This window comes from Vulpes lagopus, chromosome 4 (assembly GCF_018345385.1).
Source record: "Vulpes lagopus strain Blue_001 chromosome 4, ASM1834538v1, whole genome shotgun sequence".
Taxonomy (NCBI): domain Eukaryota; kingdom Metazoa; phylum Chordata; class Mammalia; order Carnivora; family Canidae; genus Vulpes; species Vulpes lagopus.
The window spans coordinates 136109800-136127798 of NC_054827.1; the positions used below are offsets into that span (position 1 = coordinate 136109800).

At 34.8% G+C, this 17999-nt stretch overlaps 1 protein-coding gene across 5 annotated transcripts in view; it reads left to right on the top strand.

The window, feature by feature from the left end:
- ARAP2 (ArfGAP with RhoGAP domain, ankyrin repeat and PH domain 2) overlaps positions 1-17999 on the top strand; it is a 189562-nt gene that overhangs the window by 119487 nt on the left and 52076 nt on the right. For 4 of the 5 annotated variants that reach the window (XM_041753307.1, XM_041753306.1, XM_041753309.1 and 1 more), the window contains exons 21-25: positions 2831-3043; positions 6645-6750; positions 10804-10951; positions 12627-12695; positions 15217-15291. In XM_041753307.1, the coding sequence (XP_041609241.1) occupies positions 2831-3043; positions 6645-6750; positions 10804-10951; positions 12627-12695; positions 15217-15291 (611 nt within the window). The remainder of the gene's footprint in view (positions 1-2830; positions 3044-6644; positions 6751-10803; positions 10952-12626; positions 12696-15216; positions 15292-17999) is intronic. The other variant, XM_041753310.1, reaches the window with a different exon arrangement.

Here is a 17999-nt window from a genome sequence, read left to right on the forward strand (position 1 = left end):
TTTTGTTTTTAATGAGCAGAACATGGGGAAAACCTCAATGTTACCAGGATGTATAGAAGGGAAGATATCATATGCACTTACAAAATGCCTAGTGAGGGTGCTTGGGTGGCTCAGTGGCTTAAGTGTTTGCCTTCCGCTCAGGTCCTGATCCTGGGTTCCTGGGATCAAGCCCCTAGTGGGGCTCCTTGCTCAGTGAAGAGTCTGCTTCTCCCTCTCCCTCTGCGCCTCCTCCCTGCTTGTGCTATCTCCTTTTCTCTTAAATAAATAAAATCATAAAAAAAGAAAAAGAAAGAAAGAAAATGCCTAGTGATGAACAGAATGCAAGTGGTTGACTCAGAGCTTAAACAGTTGCAATTATTTTGAACTTCATGACGTTTGTATTAAAATCTGAAGGCCATTTTTTATGCTCACAGTGTCAAGGTTTGAACTTGACTGAGTTCACAAATTTTTAGAGTTTTAATTTTTTGAATGAATTATAGTAGTTAGTTTTGGGGAGAAATTATGTTCACATGCAGTTAACTTGAGTTAGCCATTAGTAATTCACACAACTAAACATAATATCTCAAAAACTTAGTTTTTTTTTTTGTTTGTTTTTATAGAAGTTGCTTATAGTTGCTTATTCTCACATTAATTTATTGAGCTTTTACTAAGTTCTAGTCACCATGCACTTAACTGTATACAGAGAATAAGACATAATCTTTGCTTTCTGGATTTTTACAGATTTTTGAGTCAGAGACAAACCCCTGAGCAGTTACATCTCAAGTGTACAAAATTCTATGGTAGAGAGGTTTAGAAATTGGTACAGGGTGAATTTCACCCAGAGTAAGGGTGGTCATAGAGATTTTCATGGGTAAGATATAGTGCCTACCATGATTAAGACAAAACAGGAGCTAGTTAGGAGAAGAAGGGAATAGAAATTCTAGGAGGAGGAACAGGGTGTGCCCATGTATAGAGTCATGAGGGAAGTTGTCTGTTGAGGGAACTTTGTGTAGTTAAATGTGGTCAGAACCTAATGAAAGAAGAATGGCGATAAGAGGCAAGAGGGTTAAGCTTATTTGTGTAGAGCCTGAAACATTGTAATATACACTCAGACTTGCCCTTGAGGCTGTGGGAAGGTAGTATGCAGATTTTTAAGCATGTTGGTAACACCAGCAGACGTGTATCTCAGAACAAGCTGTTATCAATGTGGAAGCCAGCTGTAGAGCTACACAAGAGAAGGGTCAGGGTGTTGTGAAAATGTAGTGAGGAATTGAGTGTAAAAAATAACAGTATATGGGATGGAAAGAAGGGGACGGTTTTGAGAGCAAGGTTATGATGAAAAATATATGTGATATGTGTTTTATTTTAACATTGCGAGAAAGAAAAGTTCTGACTTATAAAGGACTGAGGAGAAGGCACTGCTATGTGATAAGATACAGGAACAAGATAAATAACATATTGGGATTGGCAGGTAAAATAGTGAATGGGGCAGGAGATTTAATTTCTCAGATTATTTTGATTTTTCCATGACAATAGTGTACGTGTGTGTGTGTTGCATGTATGTTATAAAGTATCTATATATTAAAGTGTATGTGTGTATGTTTGAAATCTTAGAAATGAAAACCTAGATGTATGTAGTAGTAGAAGTGATAAAATAGGATGCAGTCACCCAGAGAATTTTGTGGGAGAGTCAGGAAGAGTTGAGACTTGAGGATGGATTTCTGGAATCATTAGTAAATACTAGATGGCAGTATAAATAGAGAACTGGAAGAGTCATCTAGAGAAGGTGGGAGGAAAGATATGGGGATTGTGATATTGTGATGTTATGGAAGCCATGGAATTAAAATAATTTCAGCGGGGATTTATTTGGAGTGTCAAACACTGTAGCGTTTTATTCAGTGTTTACTCACTGAGTAAAAACAGAAAAGCACCTAGAAAATAGGATGTCATTGGTATATTTGATGAAGATAGTCCCAATAAAGTAGGATTGGACACAGAAGCAAGATTGTGACTCAAGGATGAACAAGAGCGTGAGATGGTAGGAAGCATAAGTACAGGAAACTCAATGGGTTTTGGAAGGAGGAGAGACCAGAGACTTGGGAGAGGGTGGGGGCAAGATAACATTATTTTTTTGTTGTTTATATCATCATTATTCCCATCACTACTCTTTATTCCTCTTCCTCTTATTAACCACTCCTCCTCTTCCTGGTAGTTTATATGGGGCACTTGATGAATCAGTAAGTTTGAAAAGGAGATGACCCTTGGGGCACCTGGGTGGCTCAGTTGGTTAAGCATATAACTCTTGATTTCAGCTCAGCTCATGATCTCAGGGTCGAAAGATCAAGCCTCATGTTGGGCTCTGTGCTCGGGGTGTAGCCTGCTTGAGATCTTGAGATTCTCTCTCCTCCTGATCCTTCCAAAAAAAAAAAAAAAGGAGAGGACTCAGCTCTTCATCTTGAAGATGAAAATGTGGAATGGAAATTAATATACAAATATGAGTGCAAGAGCATTAAAAAAAATTATACCAGAGATCTTCACTTTTATTGGTAAAACTGGAGACAAGCTTGAATTCTGGGAGACAGAGTGAAGATAGGGGACCTGTGGTACCATGAAAAACTGGGGGAAGGGCTGACCAGGGGCTTGCTAACAGCTGAGGTTGAAATAGTTTGTTTATCAGGTTTGCATTTTAAATGCTAAAATTAGTGGGTGAGGGAGCCTTTTCCTTATGATGTTAATATCAACTCTTGGTTAATGATTTTGTCTTGTTCAATATCCCAACACAAAATTTTTCTAAGATATTAAAATGGATTTCAATTTTTGACTTTTTTTGTTTAACTTTTTCTTAACAAAGGTTTAGGGTGCAAATATATCTATCAAAAGAATGGTGATCCTTTGCACATAAGTGAACTCCTGGAGAGTTTCAAAAAGGATGCAAGAAGCTTTAAATTGAGAGCTGGAAAGCATCAGCTTGAAGATGTGACAGGGGTGTTGAAAAATTTCCTCTCTGACATTGACGATGCACTTCTTACTAAGGAGCTCTATCCATATTGGATCTCTGCTTTAGGTAATCATATGATACCAAAGATAATAAATGCTTGCCTTCTAATTTGATAATTATTTTTTACAATCTTTGATAATCTGAATATTGAAAGGAATAATGTACATAATGGCTTAGAACAGAAATTGTGCAAATATATCAATAGTTGTTTATATCTACCTCAAAAGAAATGTATGGTAATGATTGCTAAATAGTGTGTTAAACTAATTCTTAGTTTTCAGATTTCTTAGTGTTTGCTTTAACTTTGGAAGTGTTTCAGTCAAGTCCATGTATGCTATTAACTTCTCTTTAAGATTAAAATGAAAGATGTAAAATAGGGTTGGTTTTATACCATTTCCCCATTGGCTCTTTGCCTCTATCATTTATTCTACCAATATAGGAGTACATAACAACATTTTTAAAACTCTTTCCTTCTTCATTTTCCCTTCATTAATTAAAAAAATAAAGCAACTTTGCTACAGTGTAAAATGATCCTCGAGAGGTAGTTTATTAAAATACTGGGTTGATTCAGTAAAACTTCAATTTACATCTATTAATTCAAAATAACTCCTTTTACAAAAGCATTACAAAAATGAAGCCTTTTAAACATACTTTTATTTTTGTTTTTGTTTTTGTTTTTTAGATTTTATTTATTCATGAGAGACACAGAGAGAGAGAGGCAGAGACATAGAGAGAGAAACAGACTCAATGCAGGGAGCCCGATGTGGAATTTGATCCTGGGACTCCAGGATCATGCCCTGGGCCAAAGGCTGATATTCAACTGTTGAGCCACCCAGGCATCCCTAAACAATACTTTTAATCTTTCTAATAGGACTATTTTCATTTTTATTATTCTGTATTATTTGTCCCACACCTATAATTTATATATAATCCCTATTAATGAACCACAAACATTTCTCATGTATCTATAGTACTTTCAAAATGATTTTCAGTCTGAATTTTTTAATTAAAAATTTTAACGTTTTACTATAATTTACTAATACATTTCTCACTTGTATGTTTAATATATATCATGATTTTTTGCAAAATTCACCTTTGAATTTAACTATATGATGTTTCTCTGTTGAGAAATAGGCTTTTTCAATTAAAGTATTTATTTAATCTCAATGTAAATATGATATTTTAAGAGTTTAATGTAGAAATTATGTCATAAAACATCCACAGGTGAAAAACTATCCCAAGAATGACCCATATCAGTGTCAGTAAGAGGGGAATGGGATTGTTATTAAAATAAAGCTTTTCACAGTTTGCCAATCCAGAAGCCCTTTATTTGCTTCCTGGTATTTCTCAAATCAATAGGTTCACCTCTAATCAAAAAGAAAGTTGATTGCATAATTATATGGGATATAAAATATGGAATCAGATAATATATCTCTTTAAGCCCAATTACCTTGCCCCCCTTATTTTTGTCTCAAGATTTTATCATAATTTATAACTATGAAATTATTTATAGCATCTCTATAAAGGCTTCCAATTTGTCTTTATTTTAAAACCAGTTATCAAAAATTTGAGGCAAATATACTTTTGTTCAATTATCAGGTTCTGTGACAAGATGTCTTTCATGTTGTCAATCTACCAGGAGGAGGTAGTTGGTAGATAGTGTGTATCAAAGAGGAACGTGTTCACTTTTTACTTGTGTGTGAATTTTTTGAGAATTTACTTGGAGAAGGTTTTGGATACTAGGTCAGATAGTCTTAAAATTGTTTGCTTTTAGATCCAGCATAGCTCACCCTGACTTATCAGAAGTGCTCTGTATTGGATCTGACAAGAATAACCTGGAACTTTCTGGATGACCTCATATTAGGAGAGATCTCTTGGGTCCTGTGCATTGAGGCAAAGAATGCCTTATGGTGTCATACCACCTATTAATATGATCTATGGTCTCTTTTCCTAAGAACACCAATAAATTGTCTGAAGTCTGTGGCTAGCTGAACAGTTCATTGTATTTTCTATATGACCTGAAATCTATCTTAAGTTTTACTTTCAAATTACTTAAGCTTTGCTTTGAAAATATCTATTTTACCCTTATTAGATTTGTGAAAATATACTGCATTAACATGAATTCTTGTTATAAGTGTGGTAGTACTAACTATATTTTATTAAATAAATACCACTAGGGCAGCCCGGGTGCCTCAGCGGTTTAGCGCCGCCTTCAGCCCAGGGCATGATCCTGGAGACCCAGGATCGAGTCCCATGTCAGGCTCCCTGAATGGAGTCTGCTTCTCCCTCTGCCTGTGTCTCTGCCTCTTTCTCTGTGTCTCCCATGAATAAATAAATAAAATCTTAAAAAGTAAATAAATAAATAAATACATACCAGTATAGTTAGAAACTGGATGAGAAGAGAGTGTTTGGATTGTATTGATTGTACTGTATTGATAATTCTTCATTCAGTTCCATTATAGTCCTTTGAATATAATTTGGGTATTTTCCCCTTTTTTAGAAAGTCACCTGCTAGCACATTTAAGTCTATATGGTCATGTTTACTTTTATAGACCTTATCAGCGGGCTTAATCAGTATAAAAGAGCTATCAGTTACAGTTTTAAATAGGAGTATACTTCAAACATGTACCACAGAGTTTCTACCTCCCCAGGGATCCTAATGCCCTTTATAAGTGACCGTGTACTTTTAAAGAATCATTAATGTGCTGCTGGTTTTCTGTGAATAGAATAGGTAGGGCTAAGCAGAAAATAAAAAAATCTTGTTTCCAAAGGTAGTTGGGAATTGCAAAGGAATATATAAGTGCAATTCCCTTAAGATACAAAATCAGCACAAGTTATTTATTTGAAGAATGGCCTTTTATTTCCCCTGTGACTTAGCAGGTCAGATCAGACCCTAATTACACATTTTCTAGAGTCTGGAACTTTCGGGGTTCCTGAGTCTATTTTCTCCATATATTTGACTTCCACGGTTTGGAGAGGGGAGTATAATTCCTTCTCATCTTCCTCTCTATAACTAACTCAAGTTCTGTTAGTGACAGAGACAGAGGGTCCAGCCTCCTCTCAGTCTGTGTCAGAGTTATCAGGGCCTACACATGACTCCTTCCATTGCCCCCTTCCCTTTCCCAAGGAGTTGGAGGTGCCAGGGTTGGTAAAAGGCCTTGTACATGGATCTGTGGAGTAATGCAATTCATAGCTTTGGGATGGTTCATCGTTTTGGTAAGACTTTTATGATTTCACAAGAAAAAAAAATCAGAAATGTCATTTTCAAATAACAGTGAAATCTTTCTGTAGCCAAAGTTAAAGTAATTTTGGTTTATCTCTCAATTTTCACTGCAATTTTAGTTATAAATTGAATATATTCCTATTAGTTGAAGTTCAGTAGTTCATAAAGTGGAAAATGAAATGCAAACCTGGGTTTTGAAAGTGCTTTGTTTTTAATTAGAAAGTATTAGAATTACAGCTTATAACCATGTAATATTGATGTAAATGCTTTTCCAGAATTAAAGAAGTTCAAATGTTTATTCTGTTGAAACTTGATTAGATCACTTAGTGAAATACAGTAATGAATATTGTTTTAAAATACTGTTAAAATGCAAATATGTAATCCAGACTATTAGTTTAGGCCTAAAATTGTTTTGTTTTGTTTTGTTTCGTTTTTAACCTCTAGATACTCAGGAAGACAAGGAAAGAATTAAAAAGTATGGAGCATTTATACGTACTCTTCCAGGGGTCAACCGAGCAACATTGGCAGCTGTAATTGAACACCTGTACAGGTGGGTGGTTTCATGAACTTTCTTAGACATTTCAAACATGGTATTAGATAAGTCATTATTACTTAAATTTAAAGTAGTATAGCTAACTTTCTGTGACTGAGAATTTCCCATCATATCTTAAAAATGGATCAATCTACCAAAAAGCTACTAGAATTGATAAATGTATTCAGTAAGGTCATAGGATACAAAACAAAAATACAGAAATCTGTTGCATTTCTAGAGACTAATAATAAAGTAGCAGAAAGAGAAATTAAGAAAATAATTCCATACATAATCGCACCAAAAATAATAAAATATTTAGGAATAAACTTAATGAGGTGAGTTATACTCCAAAAAATATAAATGTGAGACCTGAATCAATAAAAATCCTAGAATAAGACATAGTAATTTCTTTGACATTTGCCTTAGAAACATGTTTCTAGATGTCTTCTTGGGCAAGGGAAACAAAAGCAAAATTAAACTATTGGGACTACACAAAATATAATGCTTTTGTACAGCGAAGGAAACCATCAACAAAACCAGGCAGCCTACTGTTTGGGGGAAGGTATTTGCAAATGATATATCTGATAAGGAGTTAATATTCAAAGTATATAAAGAACTTCTACAAATCAATGACAGAAAAACAAATAATCTGATTAAAAATAGGCAGAGGACCTGAATAGATATTTCTGCAAAGATATACGGATGGCCAACATTACTTATCATCAGAAAAATGCAAGTTAAAGCTACCATGAGATATCACCTTACACTAGTCAGAATGGCTAGTATCAAAAAGACAGAAAATAATAAGTGTTGGCAAGGATATGGAGAGGAGGGATCCCTCATGCACTGTTGATGGGGATATGATAGTGTAGCTGCTGTAGAAACAGTATGGATGTTCCTTAAAACATTAAAAATAGAACTACCATATAGTCTAGTAATTCCACTACTGGGTATTTACTTGAAGAAAGTAAAAGCACTAATTCAAAAAAATATGCACCCCTATGTTTATTGAAGTATTATTTACAATAGCTGAGTCATAGAAGCAACATTTAGTGTCCATCAATAGATGAGTGGATAAAGAAGTTAGCAAATAAACACAATGAAATACTACTCGGCCATAAAAAAATTGAGGTTTTCATCATTTGCAATATGAATAGACTTAGAGGATGTTATAGTAAGTGAAACAATTCAGACTGAAAAAGACAAATACCATATGATTTCACGTGTATATGGAATTGAAGAAAGAAATGAACAAAGAAGGGAGGCAAGGAGAAAGACCCCCCCCCCAAAAAAAAAAGAAAAAAAAGCCAGATTCTTAAATACAGAGAACAACTGGTAGTTGACAGAGAGTAAGTGGATGGAAGGATGGGTGAAGAAAATGGTTTTAAAATGAAATCCCCTGGGCACCTGGGTAACTCAGTGGTTGAGCTTCTTTGGCTCAGGTTGTGATCCCAGGTCCTGTGATCGAGTCCCGCATCAGGCTCTCCGGCGGGACCTGCTTCTCCCTCTGCCTGCCTCTGCCTCTCTCCTTGTGTCTCTCGTGAATAAATAAATAAAATCTTAAAAAAAAAAAAACATACAGGAAGACGAAAAGTCTTAAGACCACCATTCCCAACCTGAGCATCTGGATGTCCGAGTGAATGCACAGGAGTGCTGCAGGACATTTTATATTTTTTTAGGAAACACAGCAACATTGGGACAGCTTTTAATATAAAAAAATTTATCATAGGAGGAAAGATTGAGTGATTTGTCGTGTGTTGACATATAGGGGATGCTTCACATCTAAAGGGGTGTAAGAGGAGGATGTGAAAGAAACATAAGTAACGAGAAATGAGTAGAGGGTATTTTCTAGGAAACAGGTGTGCTAGGGGATGAGCTAGTTTGTAGTTGGCTGGCAGGTGGTTGTGAAAGGCTCAGATGGTCATGTAAAAACATTTAGATTTTATTCCTTTAAGCCATAAAGAGTGATCAGATTTGTTTTGGGACAATAACCCATGAATGGGATTGATTGAAAAGAGATTAGAATAGATGCAGAGAAAGTAATCAGGAAACCGTTTCCTTGGGCTTCTAATGAGAAGGCCTGCGTGAGAACGGACTCAGTGGGCTGAGTAGGAATCCTTGGGAATGATCGGGTGTGCGGCATAGAAATAAAGGAAGGGAAGGAAAAAAACTGTGTAGTGTGGACTTTATGCCAGAAATTAAGGCAGCTGCAGAAATGGAAGAGAAGAGAGATGAAGAGTAGCAAAGGAGGATGCTATCGCGGAAGGAAGTCTCACAAAAGGTGGGGACGTTTGATAGAGTTGTCAGAAGTTTGAGAGGTCGATTTGGATAAGGTCAGGTTGATTTAGCATTTAATTCCATCCCTGCCTCAGATAACAGATCGCTTCCTCCATGACTAACATTTACTTAATTCCATTCACCAGATATTTATTACACACTCCAGTGTGATTAAAGCAAGAGTCCCTGATGGGGAGATGCTTCGTTTCTAGTAACACAGGCAGACTTGCAGATAAATTTTCTAGATATTTATAATTTAGTGTGATAAAAGTACAGGAGTGGTTTTGAGAGGGATGCCCACAATTATTACACCCTCCTCTATTAACCTGCAATTCCTTTTGCATCTTATAAATCACATATGATGATTGCACTTGTTCTGTCTCTGCTAGGCAATTTGGTATTTTATTGTGAGTTTGTTACATCACCTTTTACTCTTTTTTGTAACTACTAGAATCTCTGCTTTTTATAGACAGGTGTACCTAACTTAGTCTTGTTTTATTCCTTTGGTACATTTGGTCTCCTTTTTTAGTATGTATTTTAACTTTTATAAATCTAATTATGCAATTAAGCAGGGTCCTATTATATGTAGTCAGTGGCAAGTAGCATCAACAGATACATCCATGTGTGTCACTTATAGGTGTCATCTGTGCATTTGTAACTATGTAAATTCCCTTTTATTGGGGTGAAGCCAATCTTCACCCCAATATCTTGGGGTATCTTATTAGTATTTTTTAAATGACTTTGCACTTAACATGTGTGAATTGACCCTTGAACAAAGCAGGATTTAGGGGCACTGCTCCCTCACACAGTTGAAAACCCATCTATAACTTTTGACTCCCTCAAAGTTAACTACTAACAGCCTACTGTTGACCAGAAGCCTAACCAGTAACATGTACAGCCAATTAACACGTATTGTGTATGATATATGTATTATTATATACTGTATTCTTACAGTAAAGTAAGCTACATAAAAGAAAATGTTATTAAGAAAATCAGAAGGAAAACACATTTATTGTACTATACTGTATTTATGGAAAAGAATCCGCATGTAAGTGGACCCACAGAGTTCAGACTGTGTTGTTATTCAAAGGTCAGTTGTCCTTTTAAGTGATCTTCATAAGACACAAATATTGTAGCCTACTCATGGGGAGAGTCAACTCTTCTGGTCGTGTCTGTTCATTGTAAAAAGTCATTCTTAGTTATATCCAAGAAAAGTATACTTGTATTTTTAAGTTGTTTGCTTTTTGAAAGATAATATTCAATTTTGAATAACTATACAAACACATGCTGCCAAATATTTTCTCACCTGATTTATCCCTTCCTGGAAAACTCAGCTCTTCCTTGAATCTTGAATTTGGAGCTCTCTCCTATACGCCTCCCAGTTCACCTCTCTTGCCTTGTTTCCGACTTACCTACTGCCCCTTATCCCCTCTTTCATTTATGGTTCAGTCCCGTTAGTCATTTTCCACCATTGTGCAAGCGTATCTTAATCCTTAGCCTCAGATTGCACCATTATCTGTGACTATTTGGACATGGTGAGTCCCTCCAATCACTTGGCACTGCTTTATAACCTGTAGTCATATCTTCTTTTATTTTTTTCTTATGCTCTTAGCTAGACTGTAAACTACTTGGAAGAAAGAACTGTGCATTTTTCTTTAAATCACCACCATACTGGTTATGTTAGAGACCTTCAGTATGTGTGTGCTAAGTAATGACAAATGGGTATTGTGACTAAAGTTCTGTGAAATTTTCATATAAACGTGTGTTGTAATGAGTTTTGCTTTTCTCTAACAGGGTTCAGAAGTGCTCAGAAATCAATCATATGAATGCACATAATTTGGCCTTGGTCTTTTCATCCTGTTTGTTTCAAACTAAGGGACAAACTAGTGAAGAAGTGAATGTAATCGAGGACTTAATTAACAATTATGTTGAGATATTTGAGGTAAATATTTTATATCCTGCCCTTGTTAAAATAGTTTTGATGTTACTGTTGAAAAATATATATATATATTAGGATGTTTATAATCAAGTTTTTATGAATGTCTAAAAATAAGGGATAGTTATATGATCTTTAATATGTTAGGTTCAACTAGCCTTTTAAGCTATAGCCATTCATTTAATTTTGGCTGTTTTTAAAGCCATGTGGTGGTGTCTTTTGTACAGAATATTTCTACTTACGGTGATTCTGTGGCTTTTTTCCCTTGTCAGTATATGTATGCATTAAGTGTATCTAGACTTTCACAAATTTAGTAATAAATACCAGGCTGATAAATTCTGCAATTGAATGCATTTTAGTGTTTTCTTTTTATAGTGTCTGAATTAGAAGTGAATAAAATCCTGATATAATATCCTGTGGTTTTTTACTAAGTTAACAGTTTTAATTTTTTGACTTTCAGTTTGCTATTTTATGAAGTCAATATATTCGTGTTTCATCAGAAAACTGTCAGAATGAGGATGATTTCTTAGTTGAAAGAAGTAAAAATAGAGGAAATAAGCCCAGGGTTTGAATATGGGGGTGGGGGAGAATTTAAGGGATCTGGATCAAAGCTCCAGTTTCATCATTTGATTACCACTGGCATCTTAATTACCACTGTCAGAGTACTAACTTTGGGGCCCTCTGTTAAATGGTGTTGTATAAGACTTCTTGTTTTCCAGGGTTGTGGCTATGTTAGTTGAAATCAAGTGGGCTAGTGTGATAGGTTATTATTTTTTAAAGATCTTATTTATTCATTCATGAGAGAGAGAGAGAGAGAGAGAGAGGCAGAGACACAGGCAGAGGGAGAAGCAGGCTGCATGCAGGGAGCCCGACGTGGGACTTGATCCTGGGTCTCCAGGATCACGCCCTGGGCTGAAGGCAGGTGCTCAACCTCTGAGCCACCCGGGCTGCCCTGTAATAGGTTATTATATGTAGGCTTACCTTCTTTTAGTAAGTGATCACAATATTCCTAAAGGGAAAAAAACTATTTTAGGAAAATAAAAACAAGCATTTTGTATCTTATTTTATATAGGAATGGACACCAAAATTGTTGGATTCTCTTTGCTCTTTGATCTCTTTTTTCTTTCTATATGTGTCCACTGTTTTTGATCAACAGCAGCTTCTTTGCAATAATTCTGATGCTGAGAAATGAAAGAATTAGGAACAAAAATAACATGTGGCTTTACATGCTCTCTTTATTTTCTATTTTTTGTACTGTTACCTGAATAAAAAAAATTAATGGTTATCTTTGTAGTTTTGCTAACTCTAACCTTACGTGGTGGATATTTCATATGCACTTAATGAGGATTTCAGTTTGAGGCATGAGTCCTGTCTCTCAACTTACATAAATATTGTAGCGAATCATTTGTCAGCCCCTTTGCTTATTAAGTTGCTTAGTGATACAGCTTCCATTGATGGAATCCACAGCTTGAAGTAATATCATCAGAAAATGCTCTGAATTTTATGAAGCTCTGTCATGTTGACTTTATTTCTGCCCTACTATATGGGCCTGTGCTGATTAAGATGGCCATTCTCATTTATTTTTAAATTGTTGGTCTTTAAATTCCTGAAGAGTTATGTGAGGACGAGTACCATCACTCCTTGTATTTTATTAGAATGTCCCAAATTATATTTTAAACAGGTTAAAGAAGACCAAGTCAAACAAATGGACATAGAAAATAGCTTTATTACCAAGTGGAAAGACACTCAAGTGAGTAGAAATAGTTAGATCTCTAAAGAATTAAAAACAAAAAAAAATTAAATTAAAACAACAAAAAAACCAAAAAACCTCTATTGTAAGTAAAGATGTTTCTTGTATTTATTTTCAAGTTCCTGTTTGAAGCAAAATAAAAGTAATGGGGGAAAAAGAACGTAGATAAAATAGTTGTGTAATTCTGCAGCATGTTGCTTATATGCAAAATGCCAAAGTATGTTAATGTAAATTTTTCAAAATACAGAGGGAAAAATCATTATTAATCATATCAGTGCCCTTTATAAAATCAATTTTTAGTTACAAATGCGCTATTAAAAATGCCAGTGGATTTCAAAGGAAGCATTTAAAGCCAAAGAAATACCAGAGTAAATTGAAAATTCAGCTCTATAATGATTCTTTCCATTATGATTTTGAAAATATAAATTATTTCCTTTATGCTTTTGCTCTGCATGCTCTCAAATGATTATATTAGTGGAATGTTTCTAATGTCATCTTTGTCACATACGCTGATTTATGTCTTAAATTGACTATTTTCTAAATCTTCTTTTGCTTTCCTGAGTCACATTATATATATTAAATTTGTGTGTTCAGGTTGCCCTGCAGTTTTCTAGTGTACCTTGCCTTGTTTGATGAACATTCACTGGATATTCTTAAAATTCATATTTAATCTTCTAATCACTAGGAATTGTGGATTCAGGACACCAATGTAAATAATATCAATGGGTCAAATATATTCTTTTTATAGATATACACAGGGAATGAGGTAAATGCTAACTTATTAGTCACACTCTAAATTTACCTTATTCCTGATATCAGAGAAGTCATTGGAGGCACCATTCCATATGAAGCCAGGGAGTAAAGGCTTCCATTCTAGTGCCCGAGATCCCTGAGTACTAGTACCGTGATATCCTACTTACCTAAGAAAGCTTCTCCTCTATTTTGACCTTAAGTAAGTAATGCAGCCTCCAGAGGAGTTAACTGTAACACTAAAAAATATCTGACTTACCAGTTCTCTTGAATTACTGCTTTTTGGGGAGTTTCAGTCATGAAATAAAGTGTTGTGTGAGCCCAAAGGATAATCTTTGGCAGCATTACCTATGTTGTTATTAGATGAAGTATGAGTGTCCTCCTGCATTTTCATCTTTTGTATTCATACTACAACAATGAAATGAGTCTTGGCTGCTTTTTAATTAAGTACAAGTCAGTAAATAGAAGAAAAGAATTGTCTATAAAATAGAGTAATTGGACAAGAAAAGTAGAGGACTTCGGAGAAACCTGTTCTTTTGCTTGTGTTTTTCTCTAATGCATTCAAAACTCTGCTATGGTGTATTTTTTTGACAGCCTCCATGTCTTCTCCCTGTTTGAATTTCGTAGCTATTCTTGTTTTGGCTTCTATGAGTCCTTTGTGTTTGCGTTTTTAATTTTTAAAATGTGTCCTTCCTGGAGAGCTGTTTATGCAAACACAGTGAAAAGTAGAAATGTCAACTGTATCTTTTCTTCCCTTGAATTTTTGTGTAGCATATCGAAAATGAGGAAGAAAAATTAGAAATAAGCTATTCTAAGTCTGTAGAGCCAGAATAATTAAGAACACTTCCTCAAAGTACATTTTTAATGTTTTCCTCACTAATTTGTTCATCAGGTTTTATTTTTAGGCAAATTTAATTTCAGAATGATTGTTTCTCCAATATGATCATTTTTTTTTTTTAGTTGGGAGATATTATTTCTAAGTGGTTACATAACTTGAGGCAATTTCTGAAAAAAAGCTATCCCAAATTTTTTCATAGATTTGATTCTTCGTTAATCTTTTCCACATTATGCTGTTGATCTACATAGTGATAGTTTATGGTTTTTGTTTTCTGGATTTTCTCTTCTTCACTAAATGTCTCCTGGGTTATCATAGTGACCCAAATATTAGAACGGTAAATGGTTGGCTGAAGATAATTAAAATAAAAATTTATCTTCTTCATCTACTTTATTCTGTCACTTCACTTTTTTTTTTTTTTTTGGCTAAATACACTTTCTCTATTTTTAGTTTTAATATAGCTCCAACCTAATTTATCCTCAAGTTTCAATTTTTCACATACCTCTTTGAAAATTTAGCAACACCTATTTCCCCTTTTAATTATTGATATGATACCCACACTGTAGATTAGAGGGCAATTACATATGGATCATTTTCACCCTTCATTTTGCCTATCCTATTAATATACATAGCGATGGCTCTTATAATTTCTGTTGTTGAAGTCAGCATATTCTCACTGTAGCCAGATGCATTATTTTACTAAGAATAATGAGTATTTTAGGATATTAAACTCTTGAAAAGAGTTGAAAGAGATGAAAAAAATTGCACTGTAATTATATCATTTGTGTAGATTCCTTGTCAACCACATCTGGATAATGGGTATCATGCTATTGACAGGCTCATTCAACTACTTTGAAATATTTAGCAATAGGACTAGGATTTTCTGTCTTAAGTCTCATACTTACATTTGCTGTTTTCACATCTGCCCCTTTCTAGGTTTCCCAGGCTGGAGATTTATTAATTGAAGTCTATGTAGAAAGGAAGGAACCTGACTGCAGTATTATAATTCGGGTGAGTCCTCAAGATGGATGTAAACTTTTGGAAATTGCAAGTATTAGGATGCAGTAATTAGGTATCTTGAATTTTCCATTATTTTTTTGTATTTTATCTGTCCAGTTCAAAGGACTGATTGATAGGGTTGACTTTTTATTCCAATATCCTCCAGAAATTCCAAGTTATAGTCATTTGGAAAGAGAACATCTTAGATGCTCTAGGTTATGGCTAGGACTTTCTGTAGGTTCTAGAAAATAGCCTGATCTCAAATTTTGTTCCTCTTACTCTGAGTTGAAATTGTTTCACCTGTAAAATGAGGAAAAATTAGAGTATTTACATTGTATCATTGATGCGAGTCTTCACTAAAATACTGCATTGCAAAACAGTAAGTTGCTTGGCACATAAGTGTTTAATAAATAATTAATACCACTAGTCCTGTATTATTTTTATTATTTATTTTATTATTTATTTCAGTTGGTCATTACCTCAGCCTCAGGGGGTAGGTGAAGCAAGTAATGTCTCAAGTTTACATGAAAAACTGGGAATTAAAAGTATTAAGGCCAACACATACTGGGGTCATCCCATTTCTAACCTCATGGTCATCATACTGATTTGTCTATTCCTTAGAGTAATAATTCCCAAAGCATGCTTTCCACTCTTGTGTTTTAGACTTCCTGTCTTTCAATTTACTTGAATATTGGACAATTCTTCTCTGTTTTAGGAATATGATACTTTTTTTTTTTTTTTCCTGAATTAAAGTATCCTTCTTATGCGGTCATATCCTGTACTTAGTCTGCCTGAGGGAGAGTAACAGTGATAATTCAGATTCCTGCTTAGTTAAGACTACATTCTTGGGATGAGGAAAACATTCTGCCGTCTAAAGTCTAAGATTTAAACAAAGTTTTATGTATTTCTGGACTTTAGTTTTGTTAAATATATTGTAATTTTTAATCTGTATTTTTTAATTGATTACATATTAAGTCTGTGTAGCACTGGTCATTAACTCACTGAGAACATAGAGTGAACTACTGTAATCATAAGTTTTGTCCCTAAGAGGGCAGGAACCTTGACCACATCAAATTTCTTTTTCTTTTTTTTTTTTTTTCACATCAAATTTCTTAAGCTGATGGTGGTATGTTGGTAATAGGGGACACAAGGAAGTAGTACATACAGTCAGCACAGGTTCATCAGTAACTAGAAGAGGTATTCAGAGCACATGACCTAACTCCCTCTACACACAAACTCTCTAATAGCTCATTTTAACTTTGTCCTACTTAAAAGACCATAACACAAGCTATTACAATTGAACAAATTTCTTACTTATTTTAAGTGTAAGCCCATAAAGGACTGTCTAGTTTCACCTATAACAACTCCCAAATTCTCTTTAAAAACAACGAAAACTGTATAAAAATAATCATTAACATTTGCTTCATGCTTAAGACTTTAGAAAACTCTTCAGTTATATTTATTTCAGTTGGTCATTATCTCAGCCCCAGGGGGGAGGTGAAGCAAGTAATGTCTCAAGTTTACATGAAAACAAACTGGGAATTAAAAGTATTTAAGGTCAACACAAACCGGGGTCATCCCATTTCTAACCTCATGGTCATCATACTGATTTGTATATTCCGTAGAGTAATAATTCCCAAAGCATGCTTTTTGTAGTTCTAGTAGTTCTAGGATTTTTTTTGCCCTTGGGAGTCTTCTGGGACAAGGAATGGAATTCTGTTTCTCCATTCCTGTGTCAACCTGAGTCACTCCCTGCTGACTCTTTCACAGTTTGGTTTCTCCGTAATTTATTATTTTAAGAAAGGGTTATGCTTCGGGACACCTGGGTGGCTCAGTGGTTGAGCATCTGCCTTTGGCTTAGGTCATGATCCCTGGGTCCTTTGATGGAGTCCCACATCAGGTTCCCCACAGGGAGCCTGCTTCTTCCTCTGCCTGTATCTCTGCCCCCCCCCCTCTCAAATAAATAAATAAATAAATAAATAAATAAATAAATAAATAAATAAAATATTTTTAAAAAAGAAAGAAAGAAAGGGTTATGCTTCTTAAAAAAAAAAATGTGAGGGATCCCTGGGTGGCTCAGCAGTTTAGTGCCTGCCTTTGGCCCAGGGCATGATCCTGGAGTCCTGGGATCAAGTCCCACATCAGGCTCCTTGCATGGAGCCTGCTTCTCCCTCTGCCTCTGTCTCTGCCTCTTTCTCTCTGTGTCTCTCATGAATAAATAAATAATTTAAAAAAAATGTTAAAGCTATTCAGATGAGCAACATCATTGAAATGATTCATCTAATGTTTCTATTACTTAAAGTTTTCTGATTTTCCCAGATAGAGGGTTTTTAAAATTCTTCTTAAGATTATATTTCATTGGACTTTTAAAAATAGAAACCAGTGTACTTTATTGTATCATTAATATATTCCACTATACATTCCGCAAAGTCCAGGAGATAGATTGTAGGAGTTAACTGTAACAAAAAGTGTTTTGTTTTTTATATGTGTGTAATATGCTTGTGGTCAAGAATGGACAGGAGAAATGGTAATGAGCACATTCTTTTTTGAAGAAACTTTTAAAGAGATAACATACTTTACTGAAATTATACAAACTAGGTTGCAGTTGCAATATCCTAATGTTTAAAACATTTTCTGTTTGTTTAACATTATAACTAAATTCATACTGAGAAAAGCCAGCTTGCTTTTGTCCAGTATGCATTTAAGATTGGCAGAAACAG